This window comes from Amphibalanus amphitrite, unplaced genomic scaffold (assembly GCF_019059575.1).
Source record: "Amphibalanus amphitrite isolate SeventyFive unplaced genomic scaffold, NRLGWU_Aamphi_draft 000659F_arrow, whole genome shotgun sequence".
Lineage (NCBI taxonomy): Eukaryota > Metazoa > Arthropoda > Thecostraca > Balanomorpha > Balanidae > Amphibalanus > Amphibalanus amphitrite.
Genome location: NW_024882153.1, coordinates 142200 through 161090, shown reverse-complemented (window position 1 = coordinate 161090; position 18891 = coordinate 142200). Strand labels below are relative to the sequence as shown.

The following is an 18891-nucleotide window of genomic DNA, read 5'->3' as shown; positions in this document are numbered from 1 at the left end:
ATACACGACTCTCACGTGCCTGTGCCCGCGTCAGAGCATGTTCCATCGGCTTCAATAGCTTCATTAGCGGCATTAAAGGTGTTGAACAAGTTTCCGCCTCAGTGTTGCGGCGCGTCTAAAAATAGTGATGTACGTCGTACTCAATGTATTAACGTCAGTGGCCGATGTAATCCTTATTTGGATTCCTGATTTGTTCTGAAACATTCCATATTTACAATCTATGCATTTAAGGTGCCATGCTTGACTGGATGGCAGTGTCATGCGGTACCTAGTCTTGGAGCAACAGTTTGAACACCCGTGCTCCGCTACTATGCTCCTGTTGAAGAGGCCAGAATGGTCATAGCTTCCTTATTGTACTGGCGCTGGCATATAGTGCTGAGGCTTCTCAACTGTGTTCTGTCCCAGCAGCGCCCGTTTTCCGTCCCGCTCCCAGACGCGCTCTTATTCAGGCCTCTCTGACTCCTTCGCCCCCTTCAGGCCACCCGTCGAGTCTGGAGTCTGGACTGCTGGACGGAAAGGCCCTTTTTGACTCCCCCCTCCTCAGGCGGTCACTCGAGTCTGGAGCTGGACGGAGCCGCCCCTCTTGTCTCCCCTGACCCCCGCCCCCTTTCTCAGGCGGTCACTCGAGTCTGGAGCTGGACGGAGCGGCCTTCCTGTCCCTTCTGACTCCCCCTCCCCTCCTCAGGCCGCCAGTCGAGTCTGGAGCTGGACGGAGCCGCCATGGACGTCTCGCTGCGCTGGAGCGGTGCGCACCGACTCTCTGCAGCCACAGTCCTCTGCTCGGCGGGCGGGGACGGACGGCTGTCTGCCGGACAGCTGACCGGCTGTCTGCGCTCCACCGTCGGCTGTCTGCGCAGCAAGGCCGGACAGGGCGCTGTCTGCCACTTCCGGGTGTTCCACTGGTGAGATGGGAGCGGGGAGGGGAGCCGGGCAGGGGAGCGGGGCCGGACAGGAGGCTGTCTGCCACCTTCTTCTTCTTCTTTTGCACCTCACCCGTCGCCCCCCTAGGGGGACGACGGCGCAGGCGGGTCGACCGGAGGGTCGGTCCGCCCGACAGCCCGGATGAATTCAATCACCAACGGCGCCGGTCCGCCGAGGACGTCCCCCAGGCTCGGGTTGAGTCCCCAGCGGCGGCGCCGCGCAGCCTCGTAGGCCGGACAGTCGGTCAGCAGGTGGGCCGCGCCGTCCGGCTCGCCGCACGCAGGGCAAGCCGCGTCCACCGCCAGGCCTAGGCGGTGGGCGACGTCCCGCGTGAGCGGCGATGCGCCCGTCCGCAGCTGGGAGAGGGTACATGCCTCCCAGCGGGACAGGTCGTTGTGGCCCGGTGTGGGCGCCGGGTGGGGGTGGGACGCTCTTGTTCTCGCGTCGACCATCGTCCCCACCCGGCGCCCGATCGCGCTTCTGGCGCTGGCGAAGTCGATCTGGACGTCCGGCTGCTCCGCAGCGGCCGCTTCGCCGGCCAGCTGGTCGGCGTGTTCGTTTCCGTCCAGGCCAGCATGCCCCGGCACCCACTGGAAGGTGACGGTGGTGCCACGCTCGCTGAGGGTGTGTAGGCACTCCCAGATGTCGGCGGCCAGGGCGGTCACCTGGCCGGCCGGTCCCCTCTGGAGCTGCTGCAGGCCGGACTTGGAGTCGGTTAAAAGGCGGACTGCGCGGACGGACTCCCGGTCTTCTTCAGGTAGAGAGGTTATCACAGCCAGTGCTTCCCTGATGGCGGTAAGCTCGGCACGCAGGCTGCTGCACACTGCGCCGGCCGGGGCCCTGATACGTTCCTCACGGCCAAGGCAGTGGAGCTGGATCAGCGCGCCCGCGCCGCCACATGTCGTCCCCTCTCTCGCCGACCCGTCCGACCAGATGGTGACGTCTGCGGGCGGCAGGAGCTCTATGGCCCGGAGCGCCGCCTCTCTGCGCTTGTCGGGGGGGTCTGTGCGACGCGTGGGCGCGGGCAGGTCCACCACAAAGTGGGCGGGGGTCCTCTCCACTGTCCAGGGCGGCCGGCACTGGTACAACGCCAGTGGTTCAGTCGGCAGCTGCTTTAGCCCGGCTTCGTCGGCGATCCACCGGCCCACCCGCCTGAGACACGGCTTCTTGGTGAGCACCGCGTCCTCGTCGGGCGGCTTCGGTGGCGGCCTCCGCGCCGCCTCTGCCTGCGTGCAGTCTCTCCGCCAGGCCAGGTGGGCTCGGTACTCCAGCCGGGGCCGCACCTCCTTCTCCAGGAGGGTCCTGGCAGGATCGAGTGCGGGGAGTCTGGCGAGGCGCTGGCACTCCTGTCCGGCCAGCTGCTTCGCGCGCAACGACAGTGGCGGGAGGTCGGCTTCGGCGAGCAGGGCGTCCGTGCGAGTCAGACGGATGCAGCCGGTGATGAGGCGAGCACACTTGTTCTGTTCGGCCTCCAGTCGCTCCCTGACGGACGGCGCTGCATGTGTGCCAACTACGGCGGCGCCGTAGTCAAACAGCGCTCGCACGTAGCCGATGTAGGCGGTCCGGAGAGTGCGACGGTGGCTGCCCCATGTCTTTCCTGCCATCGCCTGCAGACATCGTCGTCGTCGGGCCATCTTCGCCTTCAGATCGGAGACGTGTTCAGCAAAGGTCAGCTGCGGATCGAACTTGATGCCGAGGAAGGTCGGGTGTTCGGTGGCGGTGATCTCCTGTCCGTGGAGCTTCAGATTTGGCCGGACTCTTCCTCTCTGTTGTTTGGGGTCGAGCGAGAAGAGGGTGCTCGTGCACTTGGAGACGCTGGGCGTCACCTTCCACCGCGTCAGCCAAGCGCCGATGCTGTCCAGACACGGCTGGAGGTGGGCGTCGCACTCTTCCGGCGTGCGGGCGTCGGCCAGTAGCGCCACGTCGTCCGCGAACAGGGATCGCGACACGCCCTCCGGTAGGCCCTCGTCGATGTCATTGACGTAGATGAGCCATAGGAGGGGTGCCAAGACACTACCTTGCGGGAGGCCCTCCTTGAAGACACGCGAGTCCGACTGGGCAGCTCCCCATCGGACTCTAGCACGGCGGTCGGAGAGCAGGGCCTTGATCCAGCGGATCACACAGCCGGGGATGCCCAGTCGCGCCATCTTGCAGAAGAGGGCTGCCCTCCAGACCCGGTCATAGGCGCGGGCGAAGTCCAGGAGGACAAGCACGGCCCTGTGTGGTGGCTTCTGCTCGAAGGCGTCGAAGGTCTGCTGGGTAATCCGTCCGATCTGGTCCATCGTGGAGTGGCCGCGTCTGAAGCCCGCCTGGTTTCGGTTTAGTTTCCCGCTGGTTTCGAGCCAGTGCTGCAGCCTCCCCTGCACCAGCCGCTCCGCCAGCTTACTGGTGCTGCTCAGTAGGCTGATGGGGCGATAGGAGGACAGTTCCGACGGCGGCTTTCCCTTCTTCGGGATCGCCACTATCTCCGCTACCTTCCAGGAGGCAGGCACGTCGGCAGCGGACCACGTCCTGTTCAGGAGGTCCAGGAAGTGGCGCTTGCCGAGTGGGCTCAGCTGCTTCAGCAGGTCGTTGGCCACCTTGTCTGGCCCTGGGCTCTTGCCAGCTTTAATCTTGGTCAGCGCTGTTTCCAGTTCAGCCATGGAGAAGGGGCTGCACATGCCGGCTCGTGATCCGCCGCAGCTGCATCCCCTCACCGCGGCGCGCGCCTCCAGCTTGATAGGTCGGTCAGCCGTCTTGCCCGACGGGATGCGCGACACCGCGGCATAGGCCTGGCAGAGCGCGTTGGCCTTCTCCTTGTCTGTGGTCGCTGGCCGGGCAGGGGCGGGATGACCAGGCAGGGTCGGGCGTTGCAGGGGTTCGGCGGGCTTGGCCGGTGGCTTCCGGCCGTCCAGGGCGCGTATTAGGCCCCACATATCCTGGTTTGGTCCCAGTTCGGCGATCTTGTCCCTCAGGAAAGCAGTCTTCTCGTCCCTGATCACCCGTTCGGCTTCTCTCCTCGCTTCTCCGTAGGCGCGGATGTCCTCTGCAGTGCGGTCCTGGGCGGTGGCTCTCCTCCTGGCCGCGTCCCTGGCCTGGACTGCTGCGTCACAGGCTGAGTTCCAGAAGGGAGCTCTAGTCTTCCCGCCGTTCCCGTACGGGATCGCCTGCTTCGCTGCCCTGAGGATGGTCGAGGAGAAGCGTCGGTCCAGCTGCGTGACGGTGAGAGGTTCTGCCTGGGTAGCCCACCTTAGTGCCAGCTGGTCGTAGGCGCGTCGGAACTCCTCCCAGTTTGCCTTCCTGTAGGCTGGTCGGCCTCTGCCTCTTCTGACAGGTTTCGGTGGTGCGGTGGGGATGGTGATGGTGATCGGGAGGTGGTCGGACCCGATTCCTACGCTCGTCGTCCATGTTGCGTCGCTCGCCAGTTCACCAGACACCAGCGTCACGTCTGGGGCGGAGGATCCTCCTGTGGCAGGGTTCATCCTTGTCGCAGAGCCGTCGTTCAGGATCGTGAGCGACGTGTCGCAGCTCCACTCCTCGACGATTCTCCCGAGCGGGTCCTCCGGCTGGTGAGGGTCCCATGTTACGGCGTGCGCGTTCAGGTCCCCGCCCACGATTGTGTAGGGCACCAGGGGCAGACCGTCTGGCTGGAAGGACTGCGCCTGGGTGCCCTGTCCAGGAGCCCACCTCGCCGGCGGGACATAGACGTTCCAGACCGTAATCGCAGGCACGCCATGAGGGTGAATTTTGGTCGCCGCCACGTAGCTGAGCTGGTCCTCTTCCCGTGGTGTGTAGGCTGCCGGGTCGCGGGTGTAGGGCAGGTCCTCACGGACGAGGGTGATTACCCCGCCCTTGCCCCTTTGCCCCCCTCCGGTTCGACGTGGCGCACTCCTGCTGGGTGGCGCCGCTACTGGGCCTGGCGCGGGGGGCTGGGCCCTCTGGGTGCATCCACGCTTAGCTCTGCAGCCGGCGCACCACGTGTGGGGCGCGCGTCGATCCCGGCGCTTACAAGTCCAGCCGGCCGGTGGCGGCGGTGGCGACGGCGGCGGCGACGGCGGCGTTGGTGACGGAAGCGGCGGCGGTGCTTGGAAGTTCGGGGTGTCTCTTCTGGCCGCCACATTGTATCCCGGGAAGCGAGGGTCGTCGTCCTGTTGCATTAACTTGGTCTCTTGTAGTAGGACAACTTGAGGCTTGCTATCTGCCAGGCGTTTGTTGAGCTCAGTGAGGCGGGCGGCGAGGCCATTGCAGTTCAGCTGCAGTATCTTCAGTTCGCTCTGCTCGCCGCGGTTTTCGGACGCCTGCGTCCGCGGGTGTGTGGCTATGCGAGACTCGTCGCTCCTCATCGGTGGTGGAGACGGCTGACGTTCTTCGCTCCTCGCCGGTGTCGGTGGCGGCAGTGGTGAGTCACTCATCGCCAGTGGCGGTGGCGGCTGTGGGTCGTCCCTCCTCACCGGTGTCCGTGGCGGTTGCTGGGCATTCGTCGTCGGTGGTGGCGACGGTGGTGACTGAGTAGGTGTGGCCGAGGTCCGCGGTCTCGGGGGCGCGGGGGGCATCGCCGCGCATCCAGGGCAGGTCCAGGGACCCCGCTCCCTAGCGAGGCGGCTGATGTCGGCTCGTGTCAGGCCGGCGCAGCGGTGGTGATGCCATCGTTCACACGCGCGGCAACTCACCGACGTGTGGCCGACTCCTTTGCCGCACACTCCGCAGGGGTAGCGGGGCCCGGGGTTTTCTTCTATGTCGCCGGCCCGGAGAATCAGCGAGGCGAGGTGGGCCAGCCCGCGCCCCGCGACCGAAAACCCGCGGCCCCCCCTGGTCCGGTGTCCGGTCGTAGGTTGCCTTCTTCCTCCAGGCGATGTCCGGGCTGTAGGTGGGTGTCGGCGTACTTCGCTCTGTACTCCTGGTAGTCCAGTCGTCCAGAGGCACCACCCCCACTGTCTGCCACCTCCGGGTGTTCCATTGGTGAGGGGGAGCTGGGCCGAACAGGGGAGCGGGGCCGAACAGGGGGCTGTCTGCCACCTCCGGGTGTTCCACTGGTGAGAAGGGAGAGGGATCGGACAGGGGGCTGTCTGCCACCTCCGGGTATTTCATTGGTTAGATGATTACTCAATCCATCTTGAGCCCAGGGTGCTCCGCAGAACAGCCAGTAACGGGGAGTGGTTGAGGATGGGCATGTGAATGGGGCTAAAATTGATGGACAGACAGCGGAGTTGGTTGTCATCTACCTTCTGAGGCTTTTCTCGTCATCGCAGCAGCATCATAGATCTCGATGACTACGTTTTTTTGCATTGATTTTTCCACACCCTGCTGGACTGCTGTTTACTTTGACCACTGCTGTTGCATATCTACAATGCCCCGATATTGTTTTTATTCGCCGTGAATATTTATTCCTACCCTCCCTTCCTGCACCTGTGACAGCTTCCCTCCTCTAACATCTGACCCTCGCCCCCAGCGTGGAGGACGGCGCGGCGGTGGCGGAGGCGGCGCTCTCGGTCCGCGGGCCGCTATGCGTCGTGACGCCCGTGCCCGTGACGGCAGTGGGTGACGGCGTGACGCGCCGCGTGGCCGTCACGGCGCTAGCCATGGACGCCGCTCGGGAAAAGCGCGACTGACGGCGTCCGGCACTGGGCGGGTGAGAGCTCGGTGGAATCGCGAGCTGGTGAGAGTGTATAATGCGGCGAACCAGAGCGAATATGTTGTGTTTGAGGCGCCGGGCATTGGCCGATGCAAGGCTGGTTGTCGAGACCAATGAATTTGGTTGAGACCAATGAATATGGTCGGTGATTTATAGCTGTCCACTGCCTTCCTGAACGTGCCCAGGCGTCAAGTGCGTGTTTGGAATTGAGCTGTTACGGAATTGGTCGTGTGAAATGTTGGTATTTTTATACCTCTTTATTGCGTAGATGCTTGTATGCGATGGGCGTCACCTTATCAATCGAAGATCAGGGAATAAAACAGAGTTTGGACAATCAATCCCGTCGTTTATTCAGCCAATCGTCTCTTACATGTTATCAAACTCTCGACAATAATCATTGTTACATCGTCAATCACTACATAAAATAATCTCAAACTGCTATCAGCGCGTGATCAAATAAAACCGGGCGTGTGACTCGGGGGAGCACGGTTACTTGGTAGATATCTGGGCGTGGCGGCCCGTGCGTGCCGGCTCTCCGCTCGGGCGCGGCGCACGCGCAGCTGAGCGGGCGCCCGGTGACCCCTGCTCTATACACGTCACTCGGCGCATCACCGAGCCGAGAAAACCGACTGGTCACTACACTATAACAACGGACATCGCTCGCAGTAAAACTAGGCACTTCAGCGACCGCGGCGGGCGCACTCCAGGGCAGAGACATGTGCACACAGGTATCTGCCACTTATTGCGTCCAGTTGTGACGTATTTAAACACACCCTAACGACAGGCGGCGCAGGCACGCAGCTACACTTTACTGAACTTGAGGCCTGCGAAAGAGAGGGGCAGGGAGCGTTAGTCAGTACATAACAATCTAAGACACCATCTACCTAAAACTGCTTCTGCCAGATATAAGACCACACTCAGGTAATTCACCGGGAAAAGTCCAGTCATGCAATTTTCTCTGACCCTGATAGGCATTCGTCAAACGGCAATCATTCACGATTGACGATATGACTATTTCATTTGTTTCCGTAGCTGATTCGTCATTACCAAATCTTCTTATTCTCACCATAAATTCATCCTATTATACACAGCAGTCAACAAGTTTCGCTCGCCCAAGCAAGCTACAGTTATGGTTGAAATGGGCAGCCACGGACAAGAACAACTAGTTTTGACGCACGTGAGCGTAAGGAAATGGGTTGACTGCGTTTATTTTCACCAAAACAGGTAAAACTTCACCTTTACCCCCCCCCCCCCCTTACTCATCCAGTGTCCTCCCTCCCTGGCCGTCCCGCGGGCCACTCACCCTCGTCATTTGAGTAGCAGTCATGACAGTGCAGTGGCTCCCATTCACTCACCCTCGTCATTTGAGTAGCAGTCGTGACAGTGCAGTGGCTCCCATTCACTCACCCTCGTCATTTGAGTAGCAGTCGTGACAGTGCAGCTTGTTGTTCCGCACCCGCACGTCGGCGCCCATCGAGCCGTTACCCAGCTGCACGTTACAGACACAGCACTTGAAGCAGTTGATGTGGTAGAAGAGGCGCAGACTCTCGATAATCATGGCGGCGCCCCGACCTGACGGGAAGAGCGGCGGTGTCAGACGGAGAGAGCAGGAGAGAGGGAGCCGTCTGTGACGGGGCGGCGCGAACCGGACAGGGGCGCCTCAGGGGGGACAGTCAGCCGGCGGCTCACATCCGTCAACATACCACCGCAATGGCTAATGTTGGTGTAGCTGATGTACCATCCCTTCACGACACGTTAATTACTTCATAACAATGTCTCCCCAATCCTCATGCATCTTTCATAATTAACGACTCGATTAAGGGAAATGCAGTTTCATGACACAATGCCCGTGTTTACCAACACTCCCTTTCCCAGATAATCAATGCGTCATTACCGCTTCCATGGAGGGCAATTTCGCTCAGATTTCCTCCTACGAAGCACTTTCCTCTCCAGCAATCGCACCGAGCTCAAATATTACATAAACCGACATGGACAAACCCATATCTCCATGAATTACACATATAACCCAAGCATGTATGTTCCAGTGACACCAAGCTAAGCAGTATCTCTCCAATGGCGTCATACCGGCTAACAAACTGGGTCCCCAGTGCCGCCCCAGTGTGTACGTACCGAGCTCCTCGCCGCAGTGGGAGCACTTTTTCCGGCCACTAACGCTGAGCACGCGGTCCTCGGGGCTCTGGGCCGGCTCCGGCTGCGGTGACCGCATGTCAGGACTGTGGTACACCTGTGTGCCGTAGTTTGGCCTGCAATACAGTACAGCGCACCGGTTACAGCGCTGAATGGGGGGTGGTGGCAGTGCAGTGGGTATGAGAGATAATCGTATTGAACCAGAGCTGGTCCGTGATAGACCAATACGACTAGATGCTATAGCCTGCATACAGCGTGAGCATAGAAATTCTGCGCTTGGTGAGATATTAAATCACCTTTCAGTCATAGCCGCAAACAGAGTACGTTCCAGGGAAATGTCATAACTTCACAGCGCTCACTCTAAATAGGTTAGGTTAGGCTAGGTTAGGTTGGAATGTCATGCATAACAACAGTAGCTACATGATTCCACCCAGAACAGCCAGCAGAGAGTCAGAGACAGAGCCGCCCTGTGGGCTCCCCGGCCTGAGGTCTGCGGTGAGACCGGCCAGCCCTGTAGGGTCCCCTGAGGTGGGCAGTGAGACCGGCCAGCCCTGTAGGGTCCCCTGAGGTGGGCAGTGAGAGACTGCCCCACCCTGTGAGCTCCCCTGAGGTCGGCAGTTAGACCGGTCCGCCCTGTAGGTAGGGTCCCCTGGGGTCGGCAGTGAGACCGCCCCGCCCTGTAGGGTCCCCTGAGGTGGGCAGTGAGACCGGTCCGCCCTGTAGGGTTCCCTGATGTCGGCAGTAAGACGGCCCCGCCCTGTGGGCTCCCCTGAGGTGGGCAGTGAGACCCTGTGAGCTCGCCGGCCTGCGGTCGGCCGCCCGCCGCTCACCGGACCGTGCTGATGTCCTGGTAGTTGTTGCTATTGAGTTGCGCCGGCGTGTTCTCGTAGATGGGCTGCTGGGTGTAGTAGGCGGGGTACTGCTGCGGCACTGGGTGCTGGTGGTGCTGCGCTGGGTGCTGCGCCAGGTGCTGCGCGGGGTGCTGCGCCGGGTGCTGAGCGGGGTGCTGAGCCGGGTGCTGGACTGGCGCCGGCGCCCGCGGTGCCTGGTAGGGCGCCGGTGGATGGTGCTTCTGCCGGGAGGAGCGCTCTTGCTGCTCACTGATCCTCCGCTGCTCAGCCTCCTGGGGAAGATTGAATGAACTTAGCCTCATGGCTCATACAGTATCCAACAACGACCAATACAGGACCAGAACGTGCGGTCAGCTCGCCGATTTCTCGTAAAATCCGACCCCGGCGGCCGGCCTAATTCAATATACCCTGGATCCCGGCCCCCCTCAGCAGCCGCCGGCCGTTTCTCACCTGGATCCCGGCCCTCTCAGCGGCCGCCGGCCGATTCTCACCTGGATCAGCCAGTGCTGGTCGGTGTTGCGCGGCGCGTCGGCCCGTTTGCGCGGCATCCACTCCTGCCGCAGGTTGGAGCGCGGCGCCGCCGACAGCGCGTGCAGCGTGGTGCGGGTCATCTGGCCGGGACCGCCGTCCGTGGGTGAGGGGCTCGGCTGCGGGTGCTGGGACCGCGCGCTGGATGGCCGCGGCGCCCGCACCTCCTGCTCGACTCGCTGCGGCTTGGCCGGCGCCGGGGCCGGGGCCGGGGCGGGGGCCGGCGCCGGGGCGCCATGGGCCGGGTGTCCGCCGGGCCGGGCCGGCCGGCGCGCGGTCGGCGCCGGCGCCGGCTCCGTGTCGTACAGCCGGCCGTGGCTGCGGCTCTGCTGCAGCGGGCCGCCGCCGGCCGGCGCCTGCAGGTCGCCGTGACTGCGGGACGGCACCAGCGCGCTCGGACCGGGCGCCTCGTGCAGCAGGTTGGGGTTGGAGCGCGCCTGGTGCCGACTGGCCAGCAGGTCGGACTGAGCGCCCGGGCCGCCGCCCGGCGGACACTCCTGGGTGCGCTGCCACTGCTGGTCTGAGGCCTGGCGGCGCGCCAGTCGGGACTCTGCGGCAGACGGACAGACGGCACCGTCAGTAGACGGACAGACGGCAGCGTCAGTAGACGGACAGACGGCACCGTCAGTAGACGGACAGACGGCACCGTCAGCAGACGGACAGACGGCACCGTCAGTAGACGGACAGACGGCACCGTCAGCAGACGGACAGACGGCACCGTCAGCAGACGGACAGACGGCACCGTCAGTAGACGGACAGACGGCACCGTCAGCAGACGGACAGACGGCAGCGTCAGTAGACGGACAGACGGCACCGTCAGTAGACGGACAGACGGCACCGTCAGCAGACGGACAGACGGCAGCGTCAGCAGACGGACACGTCCCGCGGCAGACCGTGAGACAGCTCGTGTCCGAGCACAGACAGAGGCCTACTCGTGGATAACGTATCAACAAGGGATTACTAACTGCTCACCCGCATCAGCAGAGAACAATCACCCTCAGTCAAGCGGCCTAGGACTTCACTTTACAACCTTGAATGAGACGATACACACACTTGAGTACGTTACTATCAACGAATTAAATACAGCACGGATGCGATACGATAGCACATATGACTAACACCACCCCTTTAAAGTCACGCTATCAGTGGCACAAGTGCACCTCCAAGTCCGGAGGTGTCATAAGTACCGACTATCGGTCACACCTGACCATGGCGAGGTCACCCGCCCAATCCCATCCCAACCCGCCCTGCCCTGCCCTATCTGCCATTTCGCGGTATCACATCTACTAGTCACTTCCAACCCCATCCCACCCACCCCCGCCCTGCCCCGCCATATCGACTCACTCGCGGTATCTCCTCTGCCCGCCAGTGGTTAGCCCTCAGTCCCCCCGCCCGCAGACTATTAGCGTTACCCACTCACGGTATCTCATCTGTTGGCTGTGCCTCCAGTTCTCCTCCTTCTCCAGGCTCTCCATTATCTCGCGCTCCTGACGGTCCACCTCCTCCTCGGAGAGGCGCTCCTTGCGGCGGCGCCACTCGCGCTCCTGGTCGGACAGCGACTCCTGCGCCCACCGCTCCTGAGCCGGAGCAGGAGCCGGAGCGCTCCGCCGCCGCCACTCCTGCTCCCGCTCCTCCTGGGCGCGCCGCTCCTGCTGCAGCCGCTCCTGCTCCTTCTGCAGACGCTCCTGCTCCTGCTGCCGCTCCTGTTCCTGTTTCTGCCGCTGCTGCTCGGCCAGTCGCTCATGCTCCTGCTGCTGCCGCTGTCGCTCCTGCTCCTGGAGCCGCTCCTGCTCCTGCTGCAGCTCCAGGGCGCGGCGCTCCTGCGCGCGCTGCTCCTTCTCCTGCTGAGCGCGGCGGCGGAACTCCTCTGCACGGGTCTCAGCCTCCTCCTCGGCCTGGCGCAGCGACTCCTGGCGCGCCTGCTCGCGCCGGCGCGCCGTCTCCTGCGCCTGCCGGCGGCGCTCCTGCTCCTGCTGGGCGGCGCGCTCCTGGCGCAGCAGCGACTCCATGTCGGGCGGCCGGGCCACCGTCGGCACCGGCTCTGTGGGCGAGGGGAGTGGGTGTCAGATGGAATCAGGTGATCCAAGATGGGGACGGCTTGTCAGAACCGAAGAGGACAAAGCTCGCAGAAGGGCAAAAATGGATTGAAACGGGAAGATAATATTTATTTGCGCAAAGACCACATAAATAAACTAAAATTGCAGTGCTTTCACCACACGATTGGGCATAATAATAAAGGTCTAAATAATGAGGTAATACTTCCTTGGAGGATTGCTTATTAAATCACAATGCAGCCATTGGCGGAGCTAATTATATACAATTACTGCATCCGAATGGCGAGAAGTGGCTGACGTCACTGATTGAGTGGTCACTTGCTAGGTAGTCGGAGAACAAGATTGAATGTAATACCTCTCGGCGATTAACATAAACGAGAGGCACCTGTCCTGCACGGTCGGTGAATCGGCGGCTGTTGGCAGATCCACTGGCCAATGAACTCGAACGCTGTGTGGTTTGTTGGTCGCCACGAGGCAGTTTAACCCTCGCCCGTATTGGTGTTTTTCCAGCCGCGAACGTATAAGGGGGGGGGGGGTCCGTTGGACCCCCCCCCCTTGCCGTTTCGCCCCTGATCGAGCTAGAGCTTCGCGGAAAAAACGAGCGTGTTGCCCGTGACGAGAGGAAGCCGATGATACCTAATTTTAAGGTCCTAGGTCATTGGTTGACCTTGCAGGTCAGGTCAATGATCCAAAAGTCGGAAAATCGGGACCTGTTAGAACCAGGGATGCGGAGCCGTGGAAATTTCAGACGGCTCCGGCTCCGGCTCCGGCTCCGGAGAAAAAAATCGGCTCCGGCTCCGGCTCCGGCTCCGGGTGAAATGTTATGGCGGCTCCGGCTCCGGCTCCGGCTCCGAGTAAAATGGTCCGGCTCCGGCGGCTCCGGCTCCGGCGGCTCCGGCTCCGACTCAGTAAATCCCCTACGCAATCAATTAAATACGGGTGGAAGAAAAATTGGATTGGTTATACGCTTTAATAGTCGCTTTATATACGGTTATACGGTTGGTTATACGCTTTATATACGGTTATACGGTTATAAAGAGATTGGCTCTTTGCCATGACCGGCTCACCGCGTCCCCGCGCAAACGCACCTCGGAGAGAACTGGCAGAACAAAGGGCTAGGAAGCGATGGCATTGGAAACGCAGTCGCCGCGAATCGGAGTTCAGTGAACCATCGTAAGCTGACACCCGTCTCGGCTGCATTGGGGGGGGGGAGGGGTGGGGGGTGTGTGGGATGAGACGGTGCTGGGAGTCGCAGTCCACTGCACTGGTTTGAAAACAATGGCCGTCACCTGATGACTGGTCCTCATGTTCTGGGGATGCAGTAGACGTGGGGGGGGGGGGGGAAGAGCAAACAGGAAGTTGTTTGCGTACTGTGGGATACTGGGGATATTCGGATTTTTTCATTCACTTGATGGCCCATGACGTAAGTACCATATGTTTTACTGCCTTGCACTGTCAAACCGAACTAGGTCAATTATTTTTTTTCCTCTTCAAAAAATAAAAAGGAGCCGGAGTCGCCCCCTTTTTTGGCGGCTCCGGCTCCGGCTCCGGCTCCGGGCTATATTGTTTCACGGCTCCGGCTCCGGCTCCGGCTCCGGGCAAAATATGCCGGCTCCGGCGGCTCCGGCTCCGACTCCGGCTCCGGCTCCGCATCCCTGGTTAGAACGTCGTAGTGTGGCTGCTATGGGGTTTTTTCGGGGCGCTGATCATGAATATCATGTTAGTTTTGATCACAGATGATGTCTTTATGCATTTAGTCCAGGTCGGGTCAGGTCAGGTCAGGTCAACCAGTAGTGGTCCTGCCGGGTATTTGTAGTAGGTGTCAACCGCCTCTGACAGCCTCGTAACATGCTACGAAGGCACCAAGACTACTTCGTAAATGTTCATATGGTTGCTAAATTCGAATTCAGCTCCAAAAACTGGCCAAGAAACATGTGAAACTCGAAAAAGTGAACCGAGGTCACCAAAGGTCAATGACCTGACCTGACCTTCAGGTGACCTTGACATCCACCCTAATGCATGGGGGCAACATCATATCACATGTAAGAACGCTTGAAACCACGAAAAGACTGCAAACGCGCGGCTAATGCGAGCCGACATACGCCGAATCGCGATTCCGGCCAAACATGGTCTCGAAAAGTAGGTCACAGGTCAAAGGTCATTGGGGTCAGGGTCATTAAATTTTCAGGGTAGGTGTAAAATTGATTAACGCGAGGGTACTGAAAGTTTCGTCGCGATCGGCCGCTTTTTACGCGAGTTATTCGCGAAACACCATGGGGGGGGGGGGTCCGTTCGACCCCCTCCCCTATACGGGCGAGGGTTAAAACAGGGTACCAAGCGAGCGACTGGCTTGGCATAGGCTCGACGTGAGCTACTGATATTGTAAGCCCACCTCCTACAGCTAACACTGGTACAGAGGGTGGAAAAACCAGCGCTGCGCAGCTGCTACCTACAACCAGTGGCGTGTAACCGATTCAATCCGACCACTGGTGGATGCATCCACAGCACTCACTGGTGTGTACCAATGACATCACGCCAGCGCGGCGGCGTACTACGGGTTAAAGCCCGATAGCGTGTGTAGGGAACGCCTGTGGCCCGACCAAGCCCCTGTCTACAGCTGCGCCGTGTAACACGGGGTCGCGCGCTGCTACCCACCTTGTTCGGCGCTGCCCTGGATGCCAAGGAAGTCGGAGCGGCGGCGGTACAGGTCCTTCTTCACGGAGCTCGTCGACTTGACCGGTCGAATCTCCTGAAACAGAACCGGGCTGAGTGAGAAAAGGGTCCAACAAACATCACATACACATCGTACGCGCGATGGCGACCCGTACCACTGCTCACCGATCTGTAGTTACAACTCAGTTCAGCTACCGACATCGTGTAGCTCCCGATCACTGGCCAACAAACCCCGCTCCACAGCGCACCAGTCACGCCGGGCACACACTCAGCCAGCCTCGCCCGGCGGCGGACCGGTCGGACCCGAGGAGGGGACGGGGTGCCTGCTGACCGGGACATGAAGCCGCACAGTGGCTGCCAGTCCGCTGACAGCAGTCATGTAATCTGGTTACTGACAAGGCCGCCGCTGACATGGCGTGTGTCGATCGAGCCGTGGTATGTCGACGGCCGTCCATCCGTCCATCAGTTTCCCTCTTTGTGACCGCTAATGTCACTATCAAACACAATGACAGCTCTTCGTGAGAAAACGCAGACCGATAGCGTGCCAGTTAGGCTAAAAAGACTGAAGCGTCAAGGAACGTCAGGCATTTGACCGCAGAATTCCATCCCGTGTCGATGTTGAACAGTTTCCGCACGGCAAAAACAAAGAGCTGCTATGGACAGCTTCATATGGCCCCCGAGTCCGGGTCATCACTTTAACCGCACTATGATGGGTAACAATGCCAGGGAGGAGCCTTTCCTCGCGCAGGACAATGGGCACTCAGCCCCCGGCCGCACCTGCGTATGTCGCGCGGAGCAGGCACGGTATGACACGGTAAAGCTGCGGTACAGCGGGAGTGCCGACCGAAGGGTCACTGCACCGCAGTCGGGACGTGCCCTCTCACCGTACACTATAACGGAACCACACACACCACAAACGTTAGTTCGGGGTTCCGAGGAAATACTGCCCGTCGGCGCGCCGAGTGACCGACCTACGCACGGTAAGAGAGTGGAGTGGGCCTACGCAGCTCACGGGAAGTAGTCCCCTGCCCAAAAAACAAGTGGCGAATGACAGCTCTTGTATAACCCGTGGTCAGTCACACCGTCTCGCCACATTTCTAACGGATCGCCAGCCTCCGCGGTACATCGACTCTCAGTGGGAGCCGATGTAGCGTGAAGCTGGTCTACGCTGACCGCTGCAACTCCCCTCCCTGGGGACATGTCGCCACTGCACTGTCTGCCACCTCCTCACCCTCCGCCGCCCCCAGCCGGGCGCGCACGTAAACCGTCCCTCCCAGCTGAGCGCCCGTCCCTCTCACACTGCCACCCAGCCGAGCGCACACGTAAACCGCCCCTCCCCAGCTGAGCGCACATCCTTCCCCACCACCTCCAGTCGAGCACACACGTAAACCGCCCCTCCCCAGCTGAGCGCTGTCCCTCCCCCACTGCCACCCAGCCGAGCACACACGTTAACCACCCCTCCGTTGCTCGCCGGGTCGCCCTGACTCCCTAGCCAAGCGGTCCGCTGTGTACGCTGTATGTACCAGCGCACCGCGAACGTACCACGGGCTTCCTCTCACAGCCCCCAGCCGAGCGCTCAGGTACCCCTGCTCCATTTCCAGCCTCGCGCTGACGTACCACGGGCTCGTCGTCGTCCTCTGGTGGCGGCGGCGGAGGCTTCTCACTGGGCGGGGCCGCCGCGGACGGCTGCAGCGGAAAGTCGAGCACCACCGGCACATCAGCGACCATCTGTCAACAGAGGGATACTCGTTAGTCATCGCTCGGCGACGGATGAAGGGAGGCGAGGCTGGGCGCACTTACCGGTGATATACGCGCCCTGTGCCCGCCATTAAACGAGCCAGATTTACGGGAGAATTATGGGGTGCCACACAGAAAGCTTCATACCTACTAATTTATCAACGGTTGTCGTAAATAACCAGCAAGGACGTGAATGTACACAGTTCGCATGATTCATGTACATCTACTAGCTTTGATTTAGGTGACACGTGCGCAGTCAACCGGGGTTAACTACTGCCAAAAATACGATCTATGCTACGCCTTGCAGCACCTCAGCATTCACGCAAAGTGACTAATTAATGCGTTCGCTGCTCACGCATAAAGATCAAGCTGTTCATCTAGCTGAAAGAGCCGACAGCTTGCGACGAATCGGTGATTGAGTCACTGCAGTTGCCACACTTGCTAACTCAAGACTCAAGAGAGATATTTTCTTCACTGAATTAACTGCTAACAGACTGTCCCCCCCCGACTCCCACCTGGGGGTGACGTCATTACTGACACCCACCCCCGCTTAACCAGGACCACTCTGGACCCGTTAGCTCACCCGGGGGATCGCTCTGGACCTGCTAGCTCACCTGGGACCGCTCGCTCTCCTCCAGTTGACGGAGGATCTGGGCCTCCATCTCGTCCACGGCTGTCGCCGGATCCTCCCACGACGGAACCGCCGACTCCTGCTCCTTCGCCGGAGGGGCCTCCTGGGCCGGCTCCTCCTCAGCCGCCGGGCCCGGAGCCGGAGCCGGGGCCGGAGCCGGAGCTGGCTCAGACATGGCGCTGCGTGTGGCCGGAGCCGGAGCCGCCACCGGAGCGGGCGCCGCCGCGGGAGCCGAGTAGGGCGCCGGAGCGGAGCCCACGGCGGCCACGGGCGCCCAGCCGGCCGGTTTGCTCGCACTGGTCTCGGGGCCGGCGGCGGGCGCAGCCTGCAGGAGGCACGGGTCACGTGAGAGGCGGAGCGCCGCCGGCCGCCGGCGTAAATAAACAGCCCCACCTGCACGGCAACTCCCCCCCCCCCCCCGGCTGATGACGAGCCGAGCGCCGCTGCTGATAAATGACCAACAGACGGCATCGGCGAGTGAACCACCAGCCGGTAACTCTGCACTCAATCAATTACCGTAAACAGAACGGACATCACAAACGTACAAACGCAAGGCAAGGCTTCATATTCAATACTGCAATAAAAATGGACCTGTCTGCTTCATTTGATGAAGTCACATTCCAGGTGTAGGTAACACATTAAACCAATAATGAACGTTACGCGGAATCGCAATCCTGCAACACCATTTCAGCGTCACGACATTCGCCATATGATCACGCCTGTTGATATCGTTCAGGGTTAGTAAGTACATGCGTGATTAGTAGGAGCGTTGGATTAGTGTTAATCATTCAGGGGATTAGTGCATGCCACCAGCTACGCTACTGCGCGCCATCCTAAGCCCCAGCCCACGATCGCCATTCACTTTGGCAGGGAACAGCGATTCGTTAGTCGAAGGCCATGTCCCTAATCCCAATTAGCGCGTGCAAGCTGTACTCGTATCTGTTCAGCCAGCAGCCTCCGGCCGGGCGGGCGGCTCATCTGACACCAGTTAGTGCACTGCAGCGCTCTGCCCATCGGCGCTAGTTAGACCGCCAATAAACAGAGACGACCGACCGGGCCGTTATCTGTCGCCGGCGGAGGGCATACCTCGGACGGAGTGACGTCATCGTGACGTCACATAGCGCTGCGGCGGGGCGGGGCCGGAGGGACCAGCCAGTGAGCCGGTACGCGGGGTCTCGCGGGGGTGAACCATGTCACTCACTGCTGTCGTGGACGACTTACGGTCCCGAGTAGGTGAGGTGCCCTCGACTGTACCGGCACGTGATCGACCCCACCCGGCAGACAGGAGACCCGAGCACCCAGCCGCGCCGCTGTCCTACTGACTGCCTGACGGTACTATCACTGCCTCTGCACAGATGCTATCACACCCCGCGCAGGCTGCAACCGTCCTATCATAATCGTGTCTACCAGAACCGTCTTTATCGGAGTTCTGTCAAAGCTGCCATCCCGACAGCATCCTTATCCGCGGCGCGAGGCGTGTTGGACGCTGTTTTCGGCGGCGCATCGGCTGCAGCACGACTCTCAGATAAAACATCGCCAGAAATCCTACCGATACCACTCCCCCCGCGGCCCGCGCGTGACGGGATTGAGCACGATCTCACACCGACCGGGGGGAGGGGAAGTGGGGTGGGGTGTCAGGGCGCTAATAAGACAACCTAATTAGCCACAAATGGGCTACCCGTGCGGCACGCCCGTGAAGATTACGCGGCACGCAATGTCTCCATCGGCATCCGAAAA

The 18891-nt window shown here is 60.9% G+C and overlaps 2 protein-coding genes across 8 annotated transcripts in view; one reads left to right on the top strand and one right to left on the bottom strand.

Moving 5' to 3' along the window:
• The window catches only part of LOC122364149 (diphthine--ammonia ligase-like), a 33071-nt gene extending 26200 nt beyond the window's left edge, over positions 1 to 6871 (top strand). For 2 of the 3 annotated variants that reach the window (XM_043334276.1, XM_043334275.1), the window contains 2 exons: positions 686 to 902; positions 6350 to 6865. In XM_043334276.1, the coding sequence (XP_043190211.1) occupies positions 686 to 902; positions 6350 to 6509 (377 nt within the window). In that variant the 3' untranslated portion in view covers positions 6510 to 6865. Of the gene's footprint in view, positions 1 to 685; positions 903 to 6349 lie in introns of all 3 variants that reach the window. The other variant, XM_043334277.1, reaches the window with a different exon arrangement.
• The window catches only part of LOC122364148 (titin-like), an 88851-nt gene continuing 76817 nt past the window's right edge, over positions 6858 to 18891 (bottom strand). For all 5 annotated transcript variants that reach the window (XM_043334271.1, XM_043334273.1, XM_043334269.1 and 2 more), the window contains 9 exons: positions 17138 to 17479; positions 16404 to 16514; positions 14769 to 14862; positions 11480 to 12100; positions 10023 to 10609; positions 9511 to 9803; positions 8663 to 8796; positions 7940 to 8104; positions 6858 to 7356 (listed from right to left, as the gene is read on the bottom strand). In XM_043334271.1, the coding sequence (XP_043190206.1) occupies positions 7334 to 7356; positions 7940 to 8104; positions 8663 to 8796; positions 9511 to 9803; positions 10023 to 10609; positions 11480 to 12100; positions 14769 to 14862; positions 16404 to 16514; positions 17138 to 17479 (2370 nt within the window). In that variant the 3' untranslated portion in view covers positions 6858 to 7333. The remainder of the gene's footprint in view (positions 7357 to 7939; positions 8105 to 8662; positions 8797 to 9510; positions 9804 to 10022; positions 10610 to 11479; positions 12101 to 14768; positions 14863 to 16403; positions 16515 to 17137; positions 17480 to 18891) is intronic.